The sequence below is a fragment of the Dunckerocampus dactyliophorus genome, chromosome 20 (genome assembly GCF_027744805.1).
Source record: "Dunckerocampus dactyliophorus isolate RoL2022-P2 chromosome 20, RoL_Ddac_1.1, whole genome shotgun sequence".
Classification (NCBI taxonomy): Eukaryota; Metazoa; Chordata; class Actinopteri; order Syngnathiformes; family Syngnathidae; genus Dunckerocampus; species Dunckerocampus dactyliophorus.
This window is the reverse complement of record NC_072838.1, coordinates 11,442,012-11,463,641: the sequence shown is the minus strand read 5'-3', so window position 1 is coordinate 11,463,641 and position 21,630 is coordinate 11,442,012. Positions and strand designations below refer to the sequence as shown.

Here is a 21,630-nt window from a genome sequence, read left to right as displayed (position 1 = left end):
TTGAAACACTCTGCCGCAAAAACCCATTAATGGCATGCACATAAAATAAAAGATAAAACCTACTGCAGCTCTAACTACAGTGAGTCTCTCTCACTACAGCTGACACCTCCACATGACCAGACTTGCCATCCCCTCACTAGGAACACTAAGTTCTGTTTCACACAAGATGCTATGGACATACATGTATATTTCTATATAAGATTGTTTGCATTTTATGATCAAACTATGCACAAACATCGCCCTGGTAAATGAGTTTTTTTTTGCCATTGAGGCCTGTAAGAGATTGCATGATATGCTGTTCAAAAGTGCACTTTCACTGCTTTCCTTTATGGACTCGTTCCTTCAACCCCCTCTGTGCAACCACTGAACACTCCCAGATTCACCTCGCAACTTCCCTCAGTCAAAGAAAGGACGGAGATGTGCGTGGAGAGAAAAGAAGCAGCAGGCGAGGAGGGGCGGGCAGAGATGAAATGTGTTTTAAAGATGGCTGAGCTCCCATTCCATGCACACTTACATTCTCATGTTAGCTTGAAGCAGTGGGGAGAGAAAAAAAAACGAGACTTAGAAGAGCAAAGATGGCGGCAAAGCTCCACATCATCAGTGTGTGATGTTTCAACATTTTAAAGTGTGCACGGGCCACCCTTCCTTGAGTAAAGCATCTGAAGGAGTCCTGTGGGTCATGACTGCTAGCTTTAGATACCTGACACTACGTCTGCGAACTCAAGACTCTAATCTGCTTCCTGGTTGAAGCTCAGTGGCTTTTTCACAAACTTGTTTGACCTCTCAGGCCAGCTTTAGGCAGATAGTGCTTTGAAATACCAAATAACTACTTGCATTTGTTAATCCTTGCTGTAAAAATCAGCCATTTTGCATATCTGAGCCGGGTAGATTCCTCCAGATGTGCAGTACTCCTATTTGGTCGTCTCCCCCACCAACCTCAAGTCTCTGTGTGTCTCATATTTCTCATCATGAAGCAGCAGCAAATGCAGGGGATTCTGGGCGGAGCCTGTCCGGGGTGATTGTTCACCTGTTGGCCAGATGGCAAGAGAGGAAAAAAAAGTAATCACGAAGAGATTTGATTTTTTTTTTAAACTCAGTAATTGATGTTGCTGTAAATTGAAGAAGTGGCCCACGTCAGTGTTACAGAAGTAGGCTACATGAACTACTACACTACAAATAGGACCATCAACTGTTACAATACCGATTTACACAGGAAGGCAAATACACTAATCAATCATGTATATACACAAGCATCTACCCAAACAACACACCCACTGTGAATAAAAACACCCGTGGTAAATCAAAAGTACAGTGCAAGCTTCAAGAGTTCATATTGTTCAAATATCATACATACTGTAGCTATACAGCACATGTAAACCAAATATCAGATATACATTATCTCACAAAGCCCAGGAGAAGGGATCATGTTCTGCTTCACAATGTCACAGTACATGTTTCCCTCAATGAACCGCAGCTCCCAAGGAACGGCAGCACTCGTGCAGCCCCAGACCATGATGCCACCACCACCATGCTTGACTGGAAGCAAAACATTATTCTGGAAGTAATTGTGTTGTCAGATATTACTGTAAAAACAGTCTTGTATCACTGTAAAATACTGTATATCCAAGCTTCATTTCTATAGCGCTGTCACCTGAAGATATACTGCAATAAAAATGGCTGCTGAAATGTGAGGGTTGTACTGTACTCACTTTTGTGGAATACTATAAGTACTAAATCAGAATTGCATGGGAACATAAAGAGCACATCTTTACGTCAATGAGCTAAATCATATTTTGAACTGTGTTGGAGGACAGAATGCCATTACATCAAAATGTAATGATGTATATAATCATTAAATCATCACCGTGCATGGATGAGTCCACTACAGTTCAGTAGAGTCTAAGACAGCTGCCTCGTGTAGAGCCCATGCAATTTTATAAGAGATTGCATGCATTTTTTTGTCCCTATCAAGCAGTGGTTCTCAATTGTTTTCTGTCATGCCCCCACTGGGGGACAGAAATGTTTTCATCCCTCAACCCCAGATTTGTTAAATACTATTTAGAAACTGATAATATCTGTTTATTTATCTGTACTGTAAACGGAACCCAGTGAAATGCAAAATGGGAGAGCAGTGAAGCATACAAGCAGATTCAAGAGTCAAACTGCATGCTGAGTACGACAAATTCATACATGTTGGCAGGTCTGCACTCATAGTGAAAGTCCAGAAGCACAGTCATAGAGGAGATTGTGATGGTAGAGCACTGGGCAGGGTGTAGTACACATACTGTACACACCTACAATGGCTTCATAGGCTTGTAGTAGCCAAAATGGAATCACAGATACTGTATACCTGTACCTGTAGCGCAGGTTGGATAAGAAGGATCAGACACACTGCCCTCTCTGACTCTCTCATGGAGATGGAGGAGCTAATTAAAGAGAGCAATGCACACGCACACACACACACACGTAAAGCAGACATTCAGGGCGGTTGAGGTTTTCAAATTACAGTCTGTATTCTTGGCAGATTTTTTTCTCTCTCTCGTTGCAGAGAACTTTTCACAAAGGACGACAAGCTGCTCCCCTGTGAATGAGTTGCTTTTTTGTTAAAGGAAGAATGGGTGATTTTTAATTGGCCTCAATGATGCAGCTACACTTCAGCATAGCACGTCGTGACTCTTTGACTTTGAGACTTTTAGGTCAGGGCTGTGTCTGGCCCATCCATCCATTAATGTATGATACAGTATGTGGGCAAACAGGAGAACACAGGCCAACCTCAACTATCATGGAGACCAAACATATGCGACAGGATCTTTTGCACTGTTAAATACACTTTTAAATTATGTTATCATTCTTGGATGAAATTTTGTATATCCTATAAAATAAAGTACTATCATATTGCTGTCATCAGCTATATTTGCTAAAATTGCTGAATTTCCTGGTTTGCTTTTCTGTGTGAAGAGCACCCACACAGAAAGAGGGAGGGGTGTTGGTGCTTGAAAATAGTATCAGATGCTGGATGGTGGCTGTGTGAAAGGGAAGAGCAGAACCAGGGGTATAGAGTTTAACACTCAAGACTCTTCTTCCGCCCTGTGTTTAAAGCAATTGCCACTGTCAGACAAGTATTGTATGTGTCACAGCAGACGGCGCTGTGTGAAAGCACGCACATACACGGCAAGGTACTGATTCACTGGGTTCTGCAGGCAAATAAATGCTGGCTCGACTAAAAAACTTTTAAGGAAATGTACTGAGGACTACATACTTCATCCCTGCATAACAAATACCCAATGTACCCCCTGGAGGCTCACCTTTAAGCTTCTTGACCAATAAGTCCAATATTTCTAAAGTGTTGGGGCTAGCAAAAGAAAAAACACAAAGAGAAAGTCAGAATGTGCAGTCAAATAAGACTCCATGCAGGCCTTGCATATTGCATAAACAAACATGGCCTCAATCGTGTGGGACCTCCCCAATGCCTCCGACACCTCGCTCGTTAGTCGCACCAAACGCTGCGTAAAAAACATCAACCCGTAACACACCAAGCCCCGCCAGCCACCTGAAACGCAAGCATCGCCACAGAGGTGCCCCAATAGCCCATGAAGACGCCCGTGCCGACAAAGAAGCTGACCTAAAGCCAGCCAGGGGCCGCTCTCATCTTTGCGCCGTCCTCCACCATTGCCAAAGACACCGACCCCTGTTTGATTGAAAAGCTATGTTGTGTCACTTAAACCCCAGCATTCAATGTGTATGTCATATTTATATGTAACAGAGTCAGCAAGAAAAATACAGTGGGTTCTCAGTTAGTGTACACCCCGGTTAGTGTATTTTTTGGTTTACGCAGAAATTTTAGGTAACATTTTTGTCTTGGTTCGTGTATTTCCCGGCGCATGCGCATGCTTCTTCTTGTGTTATTAATACACTGCGTGAGTCTAATTGTATTCCTAAGTTATTTTAATCACAAAACATCCCTTTTAGCATTCTATTAGCATTGAATTGGTACCCGGAATAGGAAGTCATTGTCCCCCAGCTCTGACATAATCAGCAGTTAACTCTGTAGTTCTTTGCTAACTTGTAGTTACACCACAAGTCTTTGCTTTTCTTGTTGCTCACGGCTGCAAATTAACACACAAAAGAGCCAAAGAAAGTTGCAAGTGCCATCACTTTGATAAAGAAGGTGAGAAACACTATTGAATTCAATAAATAACTAACAGCAAAACACGAAAACACAGATCTGCGCACGATTTCGCTGCCTCATAGCTGTCTTTGTCAACAATCAAGTCTTCAGTCCCTTTCATTTGCCGTTTGTACGCATTTATATGCATTTAGAATTGTTTTCTGCATGTAAAACTAAAAAACACTGAAACACAAAACACTAAAACTAGTGTTTTTGGGCGTCCGGAACGGATTTCTTTTCAGGAAAAATGGATTTGGTTGCCGTACTTTTAGGTTTGAGTCTGACGCCAAACAAGGTTCCACTGTCCATTATTGTTATACTTAGGTGATGAAAATACAGGTGAGGGGGTTTAAAACTAAGTGGTTTACGAAAAACTAATACACAGTACAAATATTGTCTTGAAGCATCTTCTTTGCTCCGAAGCGGAATCAAAGAATTCACCAGCTCAGTTGTTTTTTTTTTTTTTTTTGGCCCAACAGGCCTGAGCGCATATCAGCATGCTGAGACCGACAGCAGCATTCAGCCAATGACTGACAGACTGCTCTGCAACCAGGAAGGAAGTGAGCATAGTAAAAGATTTGTTTTTTATAAGGTGCTCTCTTTTAATTGCTTTTGCAATGCCTCTGTGTGTGTGATGGATCTGACCTTTTGAAATGTAATTCCTCTCTCATTTCAATGGTTCCTTTGCCTTAAAAAGCATCTCTGTTTTTTGGACTCTTTCTCTAAGTCCACATCGGATCACCACATTTGCAGGCTGCAGGGGTCGGATATCAAATTTGCAAAGGGTGCAAGAGTGAAAGTGAGAGGGTTCGAACGTATGTGACAAACGATAATAACTGCATACATTCCACTGAAATGCTTTTCCATCAATGTAAAAGCTAAAGTGATGTGAGGGAAAGTGAAGAGTGAAAGACAGGACGGTGAATTCTGAAGTAGGAACCTCCCTTGGCTGGAAGAAACCCATGGTTAGATTTGCCTGTGTATCCACATGACTCACAGTCTGGTCAGCAAAGGCATAATAAACGTGACAGAAATATCCCTATACAATGTCGCCAGAGTCCATGGCAGGCAGCTAATTGCTACATAGTGCTAGGCTGTGGTCTGACTGGAGGAGGAAAAAAAGGGGAAGAGCAGGAGAATGTCCGTTTAGGCATTTTTTTTTTCTACTGCTTCTGAAGACTGTATAGATCAGAGTTCAAGCAGGACTGTGGTGGCCACAAGGAGGAAATGTCATTATCATCCAAGTCACAGAAAATTGACATTTATTGCTATTTTTACACTTTTCTCACTGTCTCGAGGAGGGTTTGGCAAATTTCGGCTCAAGGACCAAATTACATTACTTGTAGATGAGGTGAAAATTAGCTGGCATGTAATATACACTCAACAATATATCTCTGCTCCAATTTTTCACGAGCTGAACTCAAAGATTTAAAACACTGGTGCATTTTACTGATGGCATTTTGAATGCACAGAAATACCGTGACAAGATCCTGAGGACCATTGTTGTGGCATTCATCCATGGCCATCACCTCATGTTGCAGCTTGATAACGCACGGCCCCATGTTGCAAGGATCTGTATAATTCCTGGAAGCTGAAAACATCCCAGAACTTGCATGGCCAGAATACTGACCTGACATGTCAGCATGTTTGGGATGCTATGGGTCGGCACACGGTCGGCCCTCGTTTGATTATCACTCCCTCACAATATCGCAGTTTTTCAGCAGAAATTAATGAGTTAATACGTGATTGATGATATTGATGAAATGATGAAAGATATTGAAATACAAGTGATATGTAGTATTCAAGGTGGCCGTGATGACACAAAACATTGATGAGACATTACCTTAAATTACATTACCTTAACACTGCATGAAGTCATGTCATGTCTGACATGATCGAGTGAAAAAAAGCATCTCCTCCCATTCCGTGTGGAAGTGGTAAGTTTTTGGCTTCTTAAAAATTTTTGAGGCTAACTAGTTAGCTCGCCAGCTAGCGGCCATCTTGAGTCCCTGCAGAGTTGAGCAATGTATTATAAACAAAAAATAATAGGAGTGTAAAGGTGACTATATGGGCTCTAATAATGTGGAAAAACATATTTAGAAGATTGTAAACAGGTTTTCTATTAAAATTGAATTTATTAATATCGAATCCGACTTCGGAAATTCACTTATCGGCGTCAGGTCTGGAACCAATTAACCACTATAAACGAGGGATGACTGTATACAATATTTGAGGCAAATGGTGGTCACACTAGATGCTGACTGGTTTTCGGACCTCCCTAAACTCAGGCCAATACAGTTAAACTGCATTGGTGTGGCCTTTTTAGACTGCCAGAGTGGCAATGATTAACACCAGGATGTGGATTAATTGGATTTACATGATTTCTTATGGAAAATATTGATTCGGTTAGGGCACGTTTTGGTTTGAGTGAGACCGGGAACGCTAGCCAAGGTTCCACTGCAATAGAGTAAAGGAGTCTCGGTGGTTGAAGGGTTAAGCTTTGCAAGAGGGGGGATGAAATCTTTTCCGTATATTCCAACGCACATGAGGAACACATTTAATAGAGTTCAGCTGTCTGGAGTCCCTCGATCGCTTTCTCTCTCCCTCTCCTTAGCTGGTTAGATTCAAGTTGAACACAGTCATATATCATTACACATCTGGGAAAATGCACTGGATGACACACCTTTGCAAAAGAGAGACATAGGGCTCCATCCATAACTAATTAAACCTTGGAGTTACACTAACTAGTCTAGAGAACAGTTCTAGAATGCATTTGGCTGAGAAAAAACAGGTTGAGAAAAGAGGTTGAGGAAAATGAGAAGCTTCAAAGATGAACATAAACAGAAATGAGAGATGTTGCTTTAGTTGACTCCTCCTCCCTCCTTAGTATGCCCCGCCCCTTTGAAAGGCCAACAGTTTGATTTTGGTTTGATGGATGTTGACTGGCTCAGTTTTCAGAAGGGAGGAAACTACAGTTCTGTTCTCCACCATGGAAAATGTTGTTTCGCTTCAGTCCCAGCTCCACATACCACACTTCTACTTTTAATATTCACTACTAACTAAAATAGTATTTTGCATCTGAAACCAGGAACAGAATGAGGAATTATTTAGTTACCTCTGTCAGACATCTCACCAAAGTAGAGAATGCAGGACAGGGGTGTCCAAATTGCGGCCCTGGGGCCAATTTATGTCAGCAACTTGTTTTTTTATTGACCTATATTGTAAAGTAAAATGAATCTTAGCTTAGCATATTGACCTACGTTGGGTTGCAGTGGTTCCCACTGGACTGCATTCGATCTGTGAGTTGTGGGGAGGGGGTGGGTCACATAATGATGTAATCGTCAAATTTGCATAATTGACCATGACACATTTGCAAAAAGTGAGTAAACATGATGACCAAAATACATATTCATGTTTAGAACTACAAATGATCTTTCTTCTGTCGCGTCCTGTTGTCCTTTTTTGTTTTATGGCATCCACAAACCAAACTGTGCCTCCTTTTAGAAGGAGAGGGGCACACAGCTGCACCTACTGCTCGTTGAGAGGAGCGATTTGTGCTTTCTTTTCACAGTCTCCAAAAGTCTGGGAAAACTGGATGTGCTTTAGCTTCTTTAATGCACTAAACGTATCATAAACCTGTCATTTTTTTCTGTATGGAAAACCTTTGGACACCGCCTGATAGGAGGTAAACTCACACATTTCTAATATTGCCCACAAATTCCCCCAAAATATGACAGAGAAAAACTATAATATTTATAGTAAAAATATGATTTTCTTTTTTTTTTCTTCACCAAAGACACATTTGATGATCAGCTTTTCGATAGTTATTTTCTACACATGTGAAGACATTAGTTACTTTCTCAAACTGTCAGTTAAAAGCTAAAATGCTAAATAGAAATATATCAAATACAGTGTTCCCTCACGCTATCGTGGTTCACCTTTCGCAGATTTTTTTTTCTGCTTCTTTTTTTTTAATCACAGCGTATGAACGCTGTTACAGACCGAGCCTGGCCCTTTAAGAAGAATTGCATCGTGGGAAGATGAGTGTCTATCCCTTCCCTCTCTCGTCTGTCTGCACCGCCCATTGTTTTCTGCTTCCTGATTGGCTGCAGACCATTGATCAATCTCGTTCGTGCCGTCCTGCCATGTCTCCTGGGTCATCACTAGCTTGCTAGCTTGTTAATTAATCTTTGCTTCATTTGCAGCAATATGTTTTAACAAGGATAAAAAAAAAACAAAACTCTACAGTGCAGCGGAACGACGCCAGTACGAAAAGGCACGGTCACAGGAGTAAGATATGTGTGAGTGACTTAATCATTTCTTGTTGTTGATCATTAAGGTTGATCAATAAAATTCAAACAAAGGTTTTAACTTTTATGAGAGTGTTTAAACAAGAGAGAAATGTGAGAAAATGTTATTGCCTGTCTGAGAAAAGTGTATCAAGTGTATGGTGAGGGGTTTTAGTATATAATCATTGTAAAAAAATTGAAGTTGGTTAGTTCGCGGATTTCACTTATTGCGGGCTATTTTGGGAACCTATCCCCCGTGATAAACAAGGGAACACTGTGCAATAACTCTTGTATCTGGGTACTTTTTCTAAAAAGTTGCGTTTTCTGTCTAAGAGTTCAATTTGTGCAGTCCAGATACATGCATGGACACAATAATGTGAGGGTTTTTGCAGGGAGAGCGATGGGTGGCGTACAGGAGTAAGCAAAGGTCAAAGTTGAGGGTTTAAGAAAACAAAAAACCATATGCCCAAACCCCTTCATGCCTGACTTCAACCCTTCCGTGTCCTATAAAAAAGAGGGAATAAACCATTGTCTTATTTCATTATTCCTGTAAGATTCTACTTTACTTTGGGCAAGGATTTATAAGGCAACTTTTAATTATCTTACAGGCAATATTCGAAGCCGTCTCCAGCTGAGCATTTTGGGTGAAAAAACTATTTAATAATGTAAAGGACAGAAAATAACTGCCTTAAATCAAAGTGTGTTTCTGTTGTGGAAGACTCCAACTAAAATGTTGCAGTCAGTGTGACAACAAGGAAGTAAAATGACTCCTCCAGACCTCCTCACCACTTGAATGATTTCACAGATGGAAAGGAAGAAAACAAGAAAAGTCAGCAGAGGCAGAGATGGCTTCAAGCAATGAAAAGATGTTTGCTTATGACGTTGTATGGTGGCAACATCACCAACCGAGACGCCAAAGAAAGCTGCAAGTGCCACCACTTTGATAATAAATGTGATAAACACTATTGAATGCAAGAAAGAACTCCTAGCAAAGTATGAAGATAGCATCTGTTACAATAGGATCGTAATGTAAAGGTAGGAACTTTTAACGCAGGTTGCAGGAGGAATGGTTTAACCGAGACACATAAATTCTTTTGGATTTACATTGATTTCTATGGCCGAAAACCCATATTCCACTGTACATCTGTATTTATCTACAGCTGACATTAGAATTCCTTATTTATAAATTTAATATTATCATATTTAGAGCACAGACAACTTCTAAAACATTATTAGAGCCCTCTAGACATGAACATTAACATGAACACTCCTATAGTCACCTTTACACTCTAATTACCCAATATAGTATGCATAATTTTCTTCTGTTATTTTGCTATTTTGTACACTCATATTTGTTTACTTTTACCTTGCAAAACATCTTTGAGTTTTTTAAAAACCCTCAATAAATAAAAGGTATTATTGTTGTTGTTTTTAAAATAAGAGTAAATAAGCCATTTAAGACATGAATAAGACTTGTGCTCGTGTTCCCCAGACTACCCAAATGGCGGGCGGACAGGAAGTGACGCCATGGGTTCAGAGTTGAGTTTCAGCTTGTGGTGGGTTACGGCTGCAACAGTAGCTAGTGTTTTTATTAGGGATTACTGTGCCTTTTGAGATAATTCAAACCTGCAATAAAAATCGTGTTGCTCATCAAAACTAATATTAGCTTTCATTAGATAATTGTGTAAGTAACAAATTGACTTTCAGATGAGAGTCTATATTTTACATACTTCCAATAAAGGTCAATAGAAGTGATTAGGCCAGCTCAAGACAGTGCAGCACAGGAGTTCTTTCCTGTTGGAATGGTAGGAGGGTTTGTTGGTCATCACCGTCTTTACAGGCTTGTGCCGTTTCTGCATGGTGAGCTTAAATAGGAAGCTAAAGTGTTACACGGTCTGTCACCTGCTACCAATCAAAACTCCACCTGCCACATAAAACACCTGGTGGGTGCCTGCAGAGGGCAATCAGCCTATTTTGACTTCCCCAAGCACGTGGTAAAAAGACATGGCCGTAGGCCAAAGACTGTCCAAAAACTCTTTAAATGCACAACGTGCCTGATTGGAGGAGAGCGTTTGAATAGCACTTTTTAGTGACAAATACAGTACATTGATCCATTGGTTTTGCACACTTTCTCTAATTTAATTTAATGATGACTACGTTTGTACTAGCACATAAAAAGACATGAGAAAAAGTCAACTCCAAATGAACTCAATTTGCATGTTTTTGACCGTGGTCCTCATTGAAATCAACAAATCGGAATTAAAAAAAATGTAAGTGAAGCAGTTTCCCCTCCGTTTGATCGCTGTGTCTGGGAGCACTTTTACACACGCATTTGAGTCTGCTGCTGTGTCATTTTTTCCACCCGCTCAGCCTGTGGGAGGAGTATTTTTTTTTTTTTTCAGTGCAACTAAGAGTAAGAGAAGGAAGATGTCTCCTGTTGGCGGTGGAAAAAGCCCCTAGTCACCTTTCAAGATTGAGCTCAACAAGATGATCCATTTAATGTAAAATTGAAGTAGGTGTTTTTTATCAAGAAAATTTGACCCTTAAGGTAGAGATCACATTGCAGTTGTTTTTCATTGCACCTCACGCTTCCCCTATTGATGCAAAGTGGAATTTATATCTAAGCCGCGAAAAACCAACAGACATGGACAGTTAGTGAAGAAGCTAAAAGCATATATCATGTCTTCAAACAAAAGCAACAAGGTTTGTATCAATCATAAACATCTGAAATAATTGCCATCGCAATAATTAACAGAAAAAATAACGCCTGTGTCGCACAACATCTTGATAGCATGGTTAAAGTTTAGAAAAAAATGGCTTTAATTATAAGAGAAAACAGGACTGGTCAAAAGTAATCAAGCAATCAAAGTACAGTTTCGCAAAATAAGAACAATACACTACACAACACAGACAAAAAAATCAGAGCTGTGCCATCCCATAAGTGCTAATCTTACCTCAACCTTTTCAGGTGAACTAGAACACGGGTGTCAAAATCAAGACCAGGGGGTGACATTCGGCCTGCCGTAGCATTTTATGTGGCAAACAAAAGCCTGAAAGTAATGCATGTAAAAAATAACATTTCAAAAAATATTTTACTATTTTTTACATTATTATTTTAGATAATTGAATTTCTTGGTGGTCCAAATGCATTGTTCGACTTCATGTTTATCTCACTGCAAATTCAACCCATTAGCAAAAGTAAAAAGCAATGCTTTACTGGTGGTGTTTTAATGCTTGATGTTTCTCTAATCCCCACTGGAATAAAGCATCCATCCATCCATCTTCTGTGCCGCTTATCCTCACTAGGGTCGCAGGTATGCTGGAGCCTATCCCAGCTGACTTGGGCGAGAGGCGGGGTACACCCTGGACTAGTCGCTGGAATAAACCTCCTTTCTCGATCATGTATTTTACTCAAGGGTCAGTAGATAACTGGCTTCACAAACTCCATGTCAGGCGTGTCAAACTCGTGCCATGGATGGCCGAGATACTGCAGGTTTTCTCTAAAACCAGTTTCTCCAGGAGGTGATTTTAACTGATGAACTCCTTCCCTCAAAGGTGTTGATCATTAAAATCACCTGCTTTAGTGACCGGCTGGAAAGAAAACCTGCGGCTACTCGGCCCTCCATGGCACGCGTTTGACACATGTGCTCCACATCATCACTTCTCTCCCTACTCGTAAGCTCTATCCTTCCTATCTGGTATTTTCTTCGCCCTTCCTTTTATAACTCATAGTACAAATGCAAGGCTTTACTATCCAGACAAAAGCAGAGCAGAAGCGTAGAAGTGGAAGAAAAAAGTGGAAAGGAAGTGCTACAAGTCCAGTGATAAACAAAAATTACAGACTCAATGGTATTTGTACCTTTCAGTTAATATGTATTTCAAACTGAGGACCAGAGGAAATGCAATGCACTTGTCACTTACTAAACATTAGATCTTTCTTGTGTGCTGTGCTAAATAAGTTAATAATGTCCCACTAACCGCTATGAGTCCTTACACAGCAGCTCCATTTACTGTATAAATGCAGTCACAATGACCGCAGGGATGGTATAAAAAGGAGATCTAGTGTAAATTAGTGAGGGCAAATGTAATTAATTACACACTCCTCCACAGGAGCTGGCTGCTCAGCTTGAAACGCTTACACTTGCTGTACATTATACTTCCTGCATTACCTTAAGCTTAGGCAGTAATTATCTGGTTTACACCGTGAGAAACAAACAACGCAGCAGCATATTTAGCATGTTGATGGTTCAGGTTCTAATGTAGTCAATGTAATGAATTCATGCGTAAGTATTGTTGTTTTTATCCAAGGTGTGTGTGTGGAAGAGGGTAAACTCCAGTGAAAAGGGCCTCCACTGACACCTGGAACACATTACATCCTTACGGAGCCATGCGGTGGGCACATTAGACTTAAAGTGGTAGGGGCTACGCTTCTCACAGTAAAGTCACCACCCCCCATCAGTGTGCCCATTTTGACCGTCCGGATGAGGATGAGGACAGAGGACTAGGTGGGTTGGACCCCTTGGTGTCTTTTTATGGCCTGCAGCCTATCTATGTAAAATTGAGTTTTTCTGTTTACACTGTGTGTTTTGCATTATGCATTTGGTCCTGGTTCATTTAGCATTCACTCTGGCACCACGACGGTCCGGTAACGCAACCACATTACTGCAGATGCTGCACTGATCCGCTCCAACTTTCCCCTACTCGTGAGCAAGAAACCGAGATACTTAAACTCCTCCACCTAGGGCAAGACCTTACTGTCACCCACAATGGTGCAATTATCCCTTTTCTGATTGATAACCATGGCCCCAGATTTGAAGGTGATGAGTCTCATCCCAAAAGCTTCACACTCTGCAAACCTCTCCAGTAAGGTCCCAACCTTATAAAACCATCAGGACTACATCATCTGCAAATGGCAGAGACGAGATTCTAAGGTCTCCAAAGTGGACATCCTCGACGCCTTGGCTGTTCGGAAAAAGAAAGAATGATCAGCGGGAACAGGCTCGACTTACTGCTGGCAATGCAAACCAGGCTCCTGCTCCAGTTGTACAAGGACGGAACGGCACATAGTAACTGCCACCAACCCCGTACTCCCGGAGCAAACCCCACGGGACACGGTCGAATGGTTAATTTAGGTCTAATTTAGGTATAACTTCGCCATCCTTGGGCAAGATACTGAACCCCCAGTTGCTCCTGATACTGCGTCATCAGTAGCTAAATGTGCTAGCAGTGTCATAGCGCTTTGAGTGCCTTGGAGGTGGAAAAGCGCTATACAAGTGAAAGACCATTTAACTCATATGTAGACTGAGCACCTCCCGTATAATGGCAACAGTTTGACCCTGGAACTGAATTTTCTAGGCAACATTTCAATACTGTATACTGTTAAGATCAATAAAATAAAAAATGGTCTTCAAATGCGTTTGGGAACATATGTGCATGTTTTTGGCCCAGTTATCTTATCTACAATGATTATCTTAGAGTCCAGTCATTCAGTCGGTTCTCAAAGGCAGCCTTGAAAAGATTCTGTGTAGAATAGATCTACGCAGTTTGAGCGCTAACAGACATAGTGTCAGTGGTTTAAAAGAGTTGGACAATGATGGCAGAAATTCCACTGGAGAATTACAGATGGTTTTATTTTTTCCCCTTCTTTCTTTTCAGTCTAGCTCCTCCTTCCTTTTCTTGATTTTCTCTCTCTGTGTCTCGCTTGCATTTGACGACTGCTCAATGGAAAATCACCATCACTACTAATAGTCTGTTCAAGCTGGGTTTAAAAGACGTAAAAATGACAATATACAAAATTCATGGTGTGTATTCAGCATTTTCTAACTGTCTGTTTCTTTAGGATACCTGTTAGTGGATGTGTTTTGCAAACACGAGTACAGAGGAAGAGGACTGACAACAGAGCAGAATTTGGGGAAGTGCGAAAAAAAAACAAAAACTAGGGGTATGTGGAAGAGAAAGAAAGAGAGGCTGGTTTAAGTAAATAAAGAGGAGGGGGTTAATGGAGGAGGGAGTTTTAAGGGTAGAGCAGGCGGCCCATTACATAGCTAAAGCATGAGCACATGCCTGCTGGCTGACGTCCACTGTGAACCTTTTGCATCTGGTTAGAATCTACACTCTGATGTCCTCCTACTTCTTCTTCTTCTTCTTCTTCTCTTTGCATTTCATCCTTTCTATATTAATGCATTTTGAGGTTTTTTTTGTAAAATACAATTCTTATTTCCGTGTTTTTAGTTTCCTTCTTCATCTCTCTCACTACCTAACTCATCAGAAAGCGGAGAAGGCCACTATTGTTTGTGGAAAAGAGGCTGCCGTTATGTAGTTTGAACAATCAGCTGCATGGGTTTTTCAGCCATTCGCTCTCAGATCGACAGTACGTATGAGAAGAAAACTGAACATGACGGTACTTTACGTCGGTAAAAGACTCTTGGAGCGTGATTGTCAAGGTATCACCTACATCCCTATTCTCAGGGCATTCAATCGATTGCACCCGGACTGTTCAGGTTGTCTTAGAAGACTCATCCGAGCAGGCTTCATCCGCTCATGCTCAAAGACTAGGTGGGACACACACCAGCCAGACTAGATAGGACAGCTCTCGTCTGAGAGCCCGGTGCAACATCCAATCTATTTATCCTCTAAAAGAGGAGGCAGGTCCAGACAGAAGCCTGCTCAGAAGAGAGGCGAAACGTCTTCTAAGACAACCTGAACAGTCCGGTTGCGATCGATTGAATGCCCTGACAATACAATCACCTGGATGAATGAGAATATTCACAGGGACATCACAAGTGCTGCTCTACTACACTCCCTTAACTTTTCTTTTATTGACACAAAACAATTGTGTTAGAATTACGTTCATTAGATGTAAAAAAAACCAACAACAGACCAATAAAAAAAAGCATTTACTAAGATAATCATGGTGATTTCAATAATTTAGCAATAGGTTTATTATTATTGCAGGAATGTACAACTGCACTGCATCATATTGATACACAATATGTTGGTTACCTTCGGTTATCTCAGTATGTTACAGTGCATTTCCAGCAGCATTGGTGTTAATAATATAATAATGATAGTGTCAACGTCAACTAAAAGGCATGTACCGCCACAGTTTGTGAGTTTTGCCAAAAAATCTATGACTTTTCTCAGCCTTAAATGGACTCGCTCCATATTAAAGTTTTGAAACCAAAAAATATAACACCACCACCACCGGTCAGCATATGTTACCAATAGTGGTTTAAATTAACAAATTATAAAAAAATGTCTATATTTTTCACAATTAGCTAGTTCATGGCTGTCACTCAGCACTGTCTGGTATACACGTACATGTCCCAAGCGCGTGCACATACACAAAAGCAGTCTCAGAGAAGTGACAGACAATTTTAAGTCATTGTGTGGTTACTGTATGATAGGCTATACATTCAGTGATAACGGATGTTAGCAGCTAAACCTAGCCACATGGTCATTATTAGTTGACAACAAACATAACTAATGCGCGTACGTGTGTTGTATCTTACGTACTCAAAGCAGGAAGAGGCGGGACTGTGTGTTGACCTTGTTGGTGTTGTTGGTGCCCACAAGGCAGCTGGAGGAGCCTGTTGCATACAGTTGCTTTAAATTGGCTAAAACTCAATACAAATTGCAGGTACAGTCGTCCCTCGCTATATCGCAGTTCGAATATTGCTCCCTATATATATATATATATATATATATATATATATATATATATATATATATATACATATATAAATACATAAATTAATTTAGAAATGATCGCTGTTTCGTGGTTGACTATGTCCTATTATTAGTAAAAAAAATATTGAAAGACAAGGTATATGTAGTATTGTGGTCGCTAGGCATCAGTAATGTTATGCGACATGACATTAGATTACATTACATTTCACACTGCATGGAGACTGGCTACTGAGCCGGCAGAGCCACGCCGACATGCCATGGCTGAGATCGAATGGAAAAAAAGGTTCTCTCATTCTGTGTGGAAGTGGTACGTTTTTGGCTTCTTTGTCCTTCTTCCCCACTCTGTTTGAATCACTTCCTGAAGTTTAGAATAAGTTGGAGTAGCTTGCTGTGCTAGCGGTGGCCGTCTCTTATGTCCCTGCAGTGATCCCGTAGCCTGCGCAATGTGATGCAAACAAAGAATAACAGGAGTGTAAATGTGACTATTGGGGTAAGTATTACGCTGCATTTTAACGCAATGAAGTCACATGAGGTGGGGTGGAGGTGTGTTAACAGACATGTTGGTGGTCTCAACTCTTGCTCATTGACTTTTAGTCATTCCTGGTTTTAAACAGGGCAGTGAGACAGGTATGGACATGTTGCACTCTTTTAAAAGAAGAGGAGCGTCCATGCTAATAAAGAATTCATCACTGCATTTGTTAATGACGTTTTAGACTCACTTCATTGCACAAACGTTCATAAAATCTTTCTCTTCCTCTCCTTCTTTATTTCCTGTATGCTATTATTATATTTTGCCACATCGCCATTCTTTTTCTCCTCCCTTCCACGCCTATTTCACTTTGCTGACCAGATGATCTCCCACAGCCACTCATAATGCAGGGGAGGAGTCTAAGCGAGGAGAAAAAATAGTTTTCTTTTCTTTTCCCACCTCTTCTGTTTCTTTCTTGCTCTCTCTTTTTTTTTTCCAAGCTGAGCTAAAAAACTTCATGATGACCAGAAAATTCTTCCACGTGTCCACTGGCTAGATGTGGAGGAGGGGAGCGAGAGAACATGTCTGGCTTTCCTGAAAATGTTGAGCTCCTCTTACTCTATTGCACACTTTATTCACATGCACTCAGTAGCATGCAGCAGGGCAAATTAACTACACACAACTGAGAACTGGTATTAATTACATGCATTGCTCATCAGATTTAGATTGCAAATCATTTGATTCTGATGTTAAGTGCATTTTAAAAGGGTGTAAACATTTAAACAATGATTAGAAAGACGGTAGAATCCCATCAGAAATTCCCAACAACATAAAAGAACATACATACTGCGTAGATATTGCCGCTTATGACCCGTGTGGCCCAAATTCTAAGGGGGGGACGATGGGAGTAGTGGTGGCCACCTGCCTGAAGCATTTTGACAAAATATAGAAAACGCTGGAGACGACAGGCCCCAACTGGTGAGCGAGCATGAAGGATGCCTCTTTAAGCTCCTTCTCTCACTTCAAATGTATTTTCTTTTTATTTAATGGCACAAGTAAAAACGACTTTCTAATACATTTGAATTGAGGGACACGCTGATTGGCTAGTAAGTCAAGTTGGTTTGCTCGTCAAGTCTTTTTCTGATGCTGAAAGATAATAGACTGTTTTTCCCTTCATAAAGAGATGACCTGTGCCATAAAGTTAAAGTCAGAAAACTTAAATTAAAGGGTCAATTTTTCAAAAACCAGATGTTTTACAACGGATTGATTTATCTGCCAGAGGTACATGGAACTGTGCAAACTCTACACGGTATGTAAAGACAAAGTAGTTCTAATATGCATTAGTACAATAATGCAATGGTCATTACCATAATTTTCGGTGTACAAACTGCAAATTTTTTCTTAAACTTTGAACCCTGCAGTTTAAACAGTGGTGGGGCTAACTTATGGCCATGTTCTAATCTTGTGACATCTCCTTTACTTCAGAACTACTACTAATCGTTTATCATAATTTCTGGTGTATAAGACACACCAGTGTTTAAGCTGCACATACTAAATTTAGAAAGAAAAACAGATGTGTAGCTATATAAGCTGCACCGGACTATAAACCACATATGTCCATGTCATAAAATAACATATTGTGTGAGGACCAGGTAGCTCTTTATTTGACAGGAGCCAATCATGAGCTATGAAAAACTCACGACGAGCTTGTCAAAGTCATTTTTGTTCTTTAAAGCAAAACCTTTTTTGACTTAGAAAAAAACTCGCATTTAATGGCTGGCTATTAAAAAGCAAATTGTCTTCTCCCTGTCTCATCGCAGCTGGTTCTATCCATTCTGACCCGGTGGAGATGCGCTAGTACTTGCTGTTAGCTTTGTGAAATGTGACCCCCAACATGCACTCCTCCAAAAAACAAAAACACATTTCTACCAGAGATTTAGAGATGACAAGAAAGAGTATTCAATCCGGTAGATTTTTACACCAGCATTCACACTAAGCATCTAACACTCATCTTCCTCATCTTCACACAGCTTCACACTCTAGTGTATGTAAACTCACACCCTCAGGTGAGTGTGTCTGAGCATAAGGACGCCATGTTGCCATATTTTCTTAGCCTGCGTCAGACAGGATGGCCATACTGTGCAAGGACTGGGGGACTGCTCCCTCGAGTTGCCAAGTGTCAACACACACACACACACACATAGTATGCACTTTCACTGTCAATCCCCACTAGTCGGCCTTAGTCTATTATGCATGTGTGTTTATGTGCAAAATTAAGAGAATTTTGATTTGACTTTTTTACACCTTCCACATTTATCAACCACTGTGCCTATCACTGCACTCACAAAATCAGAAATTGCTTGAAGAAATTATTTGTATGCACTTTTCTGACATAATATGCAGGTATACAGTTGAAGTGCACAAGCTCACCTTCAACACTGTATCATGAAAATTAATTTATTAGAAATTAATAAGATAATAACGCTCCGTCTTCCACATAAGGTAATCTAAATATTAGAAAAACCCTTAAAGAGATGCAATGCAGTTAGGAGTGTAACGGAACATGCATTCATATTTGGATTTTTCGGTAGGACAAGCGGTATAGAAAATGGATAGATGGATGGATTTTTTGGTATACGGAGCCTTTGGTTCGGTACAGCTGGATATCGATTTCCCACACGGTAAACATTAGAAAGGAGGGACAGGAGGTGTACATTTGGCATTGTGTGTTGCACCTCCACAACCCTTAGAACCCTTAGCAACAGAGATCTACGTGGACGAAGACGCTGTTTGGCCTGAAATCGTGCCAAGGAAAATCCGACTTTCAAGTTTCATGTTTTTTGAACACTTTGTAAACGGACAAATACAAGTGGCTAAGATGAAAGCAGTGTGCAGTATTGCTCATAGTTAGAGCATAGAAAACCTGTTTACCAACTTTTAAATACAGTTTTTAACATTATTAAAGCCCTCTAGACATGAAATAACACCCCATAGTCACCTTTACACTTGTAATACCTATAATAAGCCATTTACGACATACTGTAAATAAGACTTGTGCATGTTGCTATAAAACTGTTCCCTGGGGGAGCAGAGAGAGTGGCGGACAGAAAGTGACGTTTGGGGTTCAGAGGTGAGTTTCAGCTTGGGACACAGCCACAACTGCAGTCTGTGTTTTTAGTAGGGATTATTGACCAGCCACACCTGTGAGCGACGTGTTCACATCCAGAGCGAATTGTACGAGTCTCCCGCGGTTTTTATTGGCTGTCAGATGTGGAGGGAACTTGGGTTATCAAAGTAGTTAATAAGAGGAAAAGCGTCTGGTGTTGATCGAGTACTCTTGATAGTACAGGATCTTGCTAGTATTGAAGATAAACTTACATAAATGTCAGTGTAAAATGAATGTAAACTTACCCAATAAGTTTTCTCTGGCACCGACGGATCCCCATGCCGCATTTTTCTTTATATCTCTTTATTCTTTTTTTTTTAGAAATGTCAAATAGCTCCAGGAAATCTGACACGGCAGGTATAGCGTACTGATTAGGATCCTGTCCGCTCATTGGTCGATCAATGAAACTCACGCTGATTGGACAGCGATGAAAAGTTTAACATTTTTCAAGTTTTTGGGATGGCAGAGTGTGCACGATGACACGCACGAACATAAACTTTCACACGCACGAATTTGGATAATCGCCCTATGGCGCAGGTTCCATTGAAAATGAATGGAGTAGCGGCGATGGCGCCTCCCGTGTGTGGCGCCCATTAATTTAGTCAAAATCAAATAATTCACACTGATCAAACTTTCACTGTTGCACTTGCACTTTTCTAAAAAGAAATGCAAAAGACAAATGTAAAAATTTGTTAATCTGATTTCAGTTGGTTGCTTTAATAAAATGTTAGAAGAAAAATACAGCCTTAACATGCAGTATCTGCAACGTCCTTTCTTTTTTCATTTTCTTTCCTTTTTTCAACACCATCAACCACTCCCTCTCTGCATATTGTCATAATCCAATGACAGGCATGTATCTCCCATTTTTCTCTCCATTATTATCTAAAAGACAAAGAAAATCTGCATACCTTTTTGGATAAAAAGTGAAAACTCCCTAAAATGGGAGACACATGCTTTTCTTTGGATAATTTATACTGAATTATAATTTGGAATAAATGAGGAACAATAAGCTTGCGGGCCCATAACAAGACATGATTACTGCAATTATGGGGAACATTTGTGCAACACTATCAAACAGTGTGTCATTTGTACAGTATATGAATTTAACTTAAATGGAAACAACAATTTCAGTGGCTTCCTGTCTGCATTTGATATGAAGTTTAATTTTGTACCATTGCAGCGATCACTTTGTCTTGCAGATGACGTGGCTGGTTCCAGCTCTCTTACTCTCACTCTGTTCGTGGCTCTGAGAAAAAAGTCAATCACAAGGCAGAGAGCTCTGGCAGTCATTTCTTTGCGCCTGCCCGCCCACTGTGGAACTCCAGCATTGTTTAGGGAGGGACATCGCCTGCTTATTTTACAGCATCAAAACGTCTCCACGTCTTGAGACGTGTAATCCTGATTTTAAGGCACTATTTTGGAGGGCTTTTTTGTATTTGTTGAAACCTCCCATGTCCTTTTTTCCCATTCTGCCAGATGTGTTTCTCCTCTGGATCCCCCCCTGCATGTGCAGGCCCTTGTGATTCACTTTCCACAGACGTCCTAAAAGTCTACCATCCCCCTCCCCAAGTTGCTGGTTTGCCTTAGCCTGCAAAGCTTGACACCAGCAGATGAGGGAAGGAATGAATAGCCAAAGGCTTGTTGTTTGGATACGTCCTCTCCTGGTGATTGTAGGTGCTATCATAGGTGTGTATAGGTGGGCGGATCCACTAGGTGACACCCTAAGGGTGGAAACATACCTCCAATGTGTATGGTGTCACTAAAGGGGGCAGAGCTATAGTTTTTTTTCCTAACTTTCACTGCATGCTTGAAGAAGAATAGTAGAGCGGGAGAAATGTGCACTTTTTAA

The 21,630-nt window shown here is 40.7% G+C and overlaps 1 protein-coding gene across 1 annotated transcript in view; it reads right to left on the bottom strand.

Annotated features, from left to right (window-relative positions):
* Positions 1–911: 911 nt before the first annotated feature.
* LOC129173621 (uncharacterized) overlaps positions 912–21,630 on the bottom strand; it is a 39,062-nt gene continuing 18,343 nt past the window's right edge. The window contains exons 7-9 of the mRNA XM_054764677.1: positions 3,306–3,352; positions 1,405–1,536; positions 912–1,027 (exon numbers count right to left, since the gene is read on the bottom strand). Of these exons, the coding sequence (XP_054620652.1) occupies positions 912–1,027; positions 1,405–1,536; positions 3,306–3,352 (295 nt within the window). The remainder of the gene's footprint in view (positions 1,028–1,404; positions 1,537–3,305; positions 3,353–21,630) is intronic.